Here is a 7,020-nt window from a genome sequence, read left to right on the forward strand (position 1 = left end):
AATAGCCAGTGCTCTTAACCTCTGAGCCATCTCTCCAGCCCACCTGGGTGCTTTTACCCCTGCATCTTTGTTGGTGCCGTGCTGCCTTTCTGGATCCCCCCACTCCCAGGTGACTGAAGGCTCATCTCCTAGATTGATCATCAATCTACCAGATCATGTGCTGCTGCCTCACCATCCTTTTTGGGTTTTGATTGATGTTGTAACACTGTGTGAACTGTGACTTTTTATACAGATGAGCTGTTTTTCACTGTTACAGTAGAGCTTTAGATCGGGCTGCAGTAGCTATTATATCGTTGTTTCTTGAGTTGATTTTGTAATATGCTTTGATGTGCTACAAATTACTTACACTTTCCACAGAAACAGGAGATTCTGGACCTCTTTTCTTCAATACTCTATGAGTGTGTTACTCAGGAGACCCCAGAGATGTTGCCTGCCTACATAGCAATGGATCAGGTATGGTGTGATTGATGCATATTTCACATGACCTAGCTCACAGTATGAGCACAGAGTTGCCTGTGTGTTCAGTTTTCAGTTTCTTGTTTGCTTGTAGACACCTCGAACACCTAGTTGACACCAGTTGATAGCTCTGTGCTGATGCCCAAAGGCTGGACTTGGTGCTAGCAGGAGTGCTCTCTGGAAGGCTGTCCTCCCCTTAGGAGTTCCGCGCTCCTTTCTGTCTTCTTCTCCTGGCTTGGGGGGTGGGAGAGCTGTCGCGGGGGGGGGGGGGGGTAGATCATTTCCTCCCCCTGCCTCCTTTCTGGGAAGCCACAGATGAGCAGAAGGTGATTGCTGGGGTGTAAGATCCCACGTCCTCAGCAGTTTACAGAGGTCTGCAGAGCGGTGGTGTAGGGAGGTCTGCAGGCAGTGTAGAGCGGTGGTGTAGGGCGGTCTGCAGGCAGTGTAGAGCAGTGGTTAGGGTGATCTGCAGGCAGTGTAGAGCAGTGGTTTAGGGCGGTATGCAGGCAGTGTAGAGCGGTGGTGTAGGGAGGTCTGCAGGCAGTGTAGAGCAGTGGTGTAGGGCGGTCTGCAGGCAGTGTAGAGCAGTGGTTAGGGTAGTCTGCAGGCAGTGTAGAACGGTGGTTAGGGTGGTCTGCAGGCAGTGTAGAGCGGTGGTTAGGGTGGTCTGCAGGCAGTGTAGAGCAGTGGTTAGGGTGGTCTGCAGGCAGTGTAGAGCGGTGGTTAGGGTGGTCTGCAGGCAGTGTAGAGCGGTGGTGTAGGGAGGTGGTGCTCATTTTCATCCCTTGATACTTCGTAAGTGCCTAGGAGGAACACGTGGACATGATGCCTGAGAGCCTTCCTAAAGCTTCAGCCTTCTTGTCATGGTTGGTGTTAATACAGCTTTCTCATAGTCTCACAGCTTTTCAAGACCCAAGTTTCCAGTTAAGCTCAGACATTAGTTTTCTAACTTGGCTAAAGTTTATCTGGGGGACCTTAAAATACGGATCTTCAAATCCTGTTCCATACCTCCTGAGTTGGAGTCTGGGGTGCAGGATCCAGAGCCTACACTTTTGAAGATTCCTCAGTAAATATGAAGAGTGTGTAGACTGGCATTTGGGCATCAGTCTCAGGCCAAAGAAACAGTCTTTGATGGTAAAAATCATCTTGTGGATAGCTGAGTGGAAAGCATTTGGCAGGAGATAATTCCCCAGGCATGAAAACCACACTCTGTAGTGTTCCGCATTCCGGCAGCAGCGCAGGGCCAGAATGCTCTTACTGCGTGGAAGCCATCCTTCCCTGTGGTCGGCGCTGTGCTGGTGCTCTGCTTGCTGCCTCCCTTGGCACAGCTGCTAAGTTGTGCTTCTTGGGTGCTGGTTAAGTGGTTTCTTCCTTTTAAGCACTCTGGGAACCCTCACCCCTCCGCCATCTAGAATAGTGTCCATGGATGACCATCTCCTCTGGTGCTGGCCTTGGTCCTTACTAGGTGATTGATAACATCAGTGTGATCACTGGTTAGCCCCTCGCCCCACTGGGATTCCTGTCTGATCCCTGTGATGTCATTGTATGTCAACTTCCTCCCCAGAGAGATATACAGCCATGGGTGGTGGTGGTAGGGGAGTGGGTATTCATTATTCAGGGTTGCTGAGCCAGCACCGAACTTGACCTTTGTTGCTTTTACTTGGAACTTGCTCTCATGTTAAAGAAACTAAGCCACACCAGGGAGGGCTTCGTAGAGTGGTCAGCTGCATTTCAGCACCCCGTGGCTCTCCATAGCGTCTTGCTGATCTGTCGGTCATAGCTGGGACATACCCTAGAATGCAACCCTGAAGACAACGTGGCCAGAACATCTCACCATTTCATTAGACAGCCCATTCTTTCCGTTTCCTCACACAGGCCATAAGAAGTCTTAAAAAGAGGGACATGTCAGACACGTCTGATCTTTGGCAGATAAAGTTGATATTAGAGTTTTTCAGTTCACGAAGTCACCAGGAAAGGCAGCAGAGCCAGCCTAAGCGAGGACTCTTCATGAACTCTGAGTTCCTGCCTGTGGTGAAGTGCACTATTGATTCCACCCTGGACCAGTGGCTGCAAGGTATGCTGGCGCCCTGCCCTTGTGCTTGTAGAGTACACTCGGCTAGGCCTTTGTGTTCTAACCGTGTCCACCAATGTCTGGTTATGTACTTTAGTGTCTTTAAAAACCCATTTCCCTGCTTTAGGGATGGGCATGTGAGGCAGTCAGTGAGATCCTTCGGCAGCCAGTGGTCGTGGCTCTCTGCCAGGACAAGTGTTAACTTCGGAGAGAAGGAAACTGTAAAGTTGCTCATGACTCCTAGACGTGATGCTGATTCAGATGAGGATGGTGGGAATGCAGTTGATACGGTACTTGCACCCAAGGTTCACTTTCCGCAGTCAGTTCTTGGGTCTTTCAAATCCTCACAGCAAATACCTGACAATGATCTGCTTTGAGTTCGTACAAACCCTCGTCATAGTCAAACAGTCCTTGGTTCATTACTTGAGTTGTCATGCCAGTACGCTGGAAATAAGGTTCTGACAAATAGGCTGTAAAGAGGCTTGAAGGAAGCAGCTATGCCAGCACTGGCCTTACGCTTACCACCTGCTTCTGTGTAGCCTTGAAATGATTTGGATAGGCATTTCAGGCCCCATTTTTTTTTTTAATGAAAATGTTATATATTAGATGTCAATATTTTCTTTCCACCGAGTTGGTATTTCAACACCTTAGCTATTGAGGGGTATGGTGTTAAGTCTTGGCAAATTCTCTGGCAAATCTCTTGGAATGTAAAACCTTGGTGGTGATGGGGCATCCTTAGAATAGGGACCTGGTTGGTCTGTTCTCCTCCAGGACACTTGGTAAATTTAGTTTTTCAGACATCTTTATCTCTCTTATTTGTTCTCCGATTGTTGTTGTGGTTCAGATGTCTTATGTCTGTAACAGAAGACGGAGCGGAGCTTGGTTAACTAAGGAGGCTAGCCGGAAGCTCGTATAACTGCAGGTCCACACTAAGACAGCCTTAAGAGGCTCCTCAGTGGCTGGACCTACAGCTTTACCCCCGAGGCTCTGTTTGCTGTCCTCTGCGTAGACGCTTTGCCCCTTGTGGTACTGAAACAACCAACAGTTCCTTTCCTTCAGATTTCCGTGGTGCTCAGAGAGAGAACCGAGTTGCTTTTAGGAACTGTGGCATGAAGACAGGGCCACTCCCATCCCAGAAGCAGATGTGGCGCTGAACTTCTTGATTGTGATCCAAGCCGCATCTCACCCCATTCCTCTCCTGTCCCAGAGTTCTTCACTGAGTAGCTTAGGCCACTTGTCCTCCGCTGACCACTGTGTCCCAGGATAGGAGTGCCTTAGTCGCCCCTGGCCTCTGAGCAGCACTAGTGCTTGCGCCCTGTTACAGTGCATTTTCCTGCCTGCACTCTAAACCTGCCACACCAGAAACTCGGCTGTGCCAGACTGTCTTTCAGAAGCACTCTGATAGGCATTGGGATTTGATCAATTCCAGCCAAGAATAAGCAGATTCTAGTCCTGGGCTGAGTCAGGTGGAGGAAAAGATGTGACAGTGGGTATTGTGATACCTCCTCAGTACTCTGAACGGGGCAGTGCCAGGCACCCCAGCCTCTGAACCTGTGCAGCACTGCCTGGCCTGTGCCGAGGGCCAAGTGCATACTTGATGAAAAAGTAATAAAAATAACCATTGTCTCATCTCTGTTCTTGGTCCTCACAGCTGGAGGTGATGTGTGTGTGCACGCCTACCTCACTGGGCAGCCTGTGGAGAAGTCTCAGCTAAGCATGCTGGCCTGCTTCCTTGTGTACCACTCCGTGCCAGCGCCGCGACACTTGCCTCCTCTGGGACTGGAAGGTAATGCCATCTCAGCCCTCTGTTCAGTGCTGTTCCCACTAGTTTCTAGTTGGGGGGAAATTCTGGGAGTCACTGTCTAATGCAGCACTCATCTTTGTTCATGCCTTATGTTTGTTGAGAATGCTTTCTGAAAATAGAACAAACCGTATACTTCATTTTAAAAAAGAAGCTTTCAGAGTAGGACTATAAGTGTGTATGTTATTCTGTATATGTATGATGTCAGTGTATTTAATTACATGAGTTGGGCATGGTCGTCAGACATTCTACCACTGAGCTATAGCTACAGAACTTATTTGATTTTTATTATAACTTTTTAAGATTTCCTAGTTTTAAAAAGTTGTATATAGTACCAGTTTCTGTTACCCTAAAACTTTAAAACTATAGGTGTAATTATGTATATATTTACAATTTTTTGGGAGAGGGTTGTTTGGTTGTTTCGTTTTTGTTTTGTTTTGTTTTGTTTTGAGACAGGGTTTCTCTGTGTAGCCTTGGATGTCCTAGACTCACTTTGTAGTTCAGGCTGGCCTTGGACTCACAGTGATCCACCTGCCTCTGCCTCCCAAGTGCTGGGATTAAAGGCTTGCACCACCACACCTGGCCCTTATATTTATAGTTTTTACATTAGGAAGTGTAAAATGTTGAGCAAGTGCTATTTGCAGTATGGAATCAGACACTGAGTTTGTCAGTAAAACAGCCTGATTTATTCACACCATATTTAAATTGCTACCTTTTCATTGGAGGTGAAAATATTTTTGAGAAGGGGAAGGTTGTTCTGTTAATGTTTAATCACTTTTAGCTTAGTGCCTTTACTGGCTTATGTGACTTAGGAAACCTCAGAGACTTCTAGTTATGGGAAAGTGCTTCTATTTTGTGGCCTCTCCTATGGAAACAATTACAAAAGTGAAATAAATGCATAAAATAGCAGCTAAAGGTTTGGTGTTACCCTTGCTGACTGGAATGTTTGGGAGTTTCTTGGCTGTGATAGGAAAAGGGAGCCCAAAGTAATGCCAAGAAAACTCCTAGAGTTGTGGGAGGGAGGTGAGGATATTGAGAGACCAGGGGAGCTGCAGTTTGCAGGGGCTGTCAGAGCAGCGAGCTATGCAGAAAAGCCACAGGATGCCTTTGGTTTCAGAAGAGTTGCATGGAAAGGAATGCCCTGGAGGCAAGAGCTTGCAAGTGGACTGGAAGGCAACCTGCCAGTTGTTTTCATTAGCCCAAGACTAGTGTCTCTCCCACAGCTTCGTAATGGAACTTAGCAGGGTATGGCTGAGGTCATGGGCTGTAAATTGCCTCTGGTCTATGTCGTGTTGTGGTCACACCTTATAAATCTCAGAGGACCAACACAGGTTGTGATCCGTGATCATAACTGCATGAATGTTTTCTTGAGATTTGACTGTATCCAGATCAAAGCTCAATAGCTCAAGAATACAAAAATACATAGCACTCAAGTGGGTGAACTGACAGTATGTGGCAGACAATAAGAGCAGCCCCGAAAATGGCCATGGTGGCCCATCCTGTAATCTAAGCACTCGGAAGCAGGGCCTCTGTGGAGGGGAGGGAGGCCATCCTTGGCTTGGAGTGAGCTGAGAGCTGGCCGGGGCCCACACAGGACCCTGTCTCAGGAAAGATAACAGTAGGTGAACAGGCCCGTGAGCTGCCTTGCTAGTGCAGCCCCAGGCTGGCGTCTGGTTGGATTTGTGCTGCCTCAAGCTGCTTGTGCATTCCTCCTTGTTGCTACAATTTTGCCACAAGCCAACAGCTGTCTCCCCCTGGCTTCTGCCTGTTCAGGAGTCTTGCCCACCTTTCCCCCTGTGTTTTCTTTCTTTGCTCCCCACCTTGTTCTTACTCAGATAAGAAAGTAAACACTACTGAATGAAAAAAAAAGAAAAAATAAAGCCCAAGATGGAGAGAAACAGGAAAGTGTATAACCTGTGCTGTTGGGACTATGGGACGGTCAGTTTCAAAGTATAGAATGGATAAGTTGAAACTCTTTGAAGTGTTTCAGGGAACTAAAAATCCAGGGATGGCCACGGGGGCTTCTGTCTGGAAAGAAGACCTCCTGGCTGTGCTGAGCTCCTTGGAGGGCTGTGTGGTAACATGGCTTTTGGCATCTGTCCTTTCAGGGAGCACAAGCTTTGCCGAGCTACTCTTCAGGTTCAGACAGCTGAAGATGCCAGTGCGAGCTCTGCTAAGACTGGCTCCTTTGCTGCTTGGGAATCCACAGCCCATGGTTATGTAACCACCCTGGGTGGAAACTCACCCCAAAAGTAACTGCGGCACAGAATCACCACGGCAGCAAAGCTGAGGCAGCGGAATCCAGATGCGTACGCCTTCCTGTATCTAAGTCTGTGTTGAAAATGTTACAGATACACTGTTGCTGTCCACATGTCATACGATGTATAAAAGTCAGTTAAAAGTCACTTTTGTAAATAAAGATTTTTTTTGGTTTGTTTTCAAAACTATTGATGATTCCTTTGACGTGAGAGAGTAGAGTGACAGGCTGGGCCTTGAAGCCTTTGAACTTCAGATGAAGGGTCGGCACTCTTCCTGCTGCCACAGCAGCGTTCCTGTGTGGCCTGTTATGTCACAGCGTGCCCGTGTGGTCTGTTATGTCACAGCCTGCCTGTGTGGCCTGTTATGTCACAGCGTGCCCGTGTGATCTGTTATGTCACAGCGTGCCCGTGTGGTCTGTTATGTCATAGCGTGC

General features: G+C 47.9%; 1 protein-coding gene across 2 annotated transcripts in view; it reads left to right on the forward strand.

Annotated features, from left to right (window-relative positions):
* Positions 1-6,733, forward strand: part of ANAPC1 (anaphase promoting complex subunit 1) — a 77,166-nt gene extending 70,433 nt beyond the window's left edge. For both annotated transcript variants that reach the window (XM_084774589.1, XM_084774590.1), the window contains exons 45-48: positions 358-453; positions 2,332-2,530; positions 4,179-4,313; positions 6,437-6,733. In XM_084774589.1, the coding sequence (XP_084630715.1) occupies positions 358-453; positions 2,332-2,530; positions 4,179-4,313; positions 6,437-6,552 (546 nt within the window). In that variant the 3' untranslated portion in view covers positions 6,553-6,733. The remainder of the gene's footprint in view (positions 1-357; positions 454-2,331; positions 2,531-4,178; positions 4,314-6,436) is intronic.
* Positions 6,734-7,020: the final 287 nt, after the last annotated feature.

This window comes from Acomys minous (genome assembly GCF_964271855.1).
Source record: "Acomys minous genome assembly, chromosome: 3".
In the NCBI taxonomy this organism is placed as follows: domain Eukaryota; kingdom Metazoa; phylum Chordata; class Mammalia; order Rodentia; family Muridae; genus Acomys; species Acomys minous.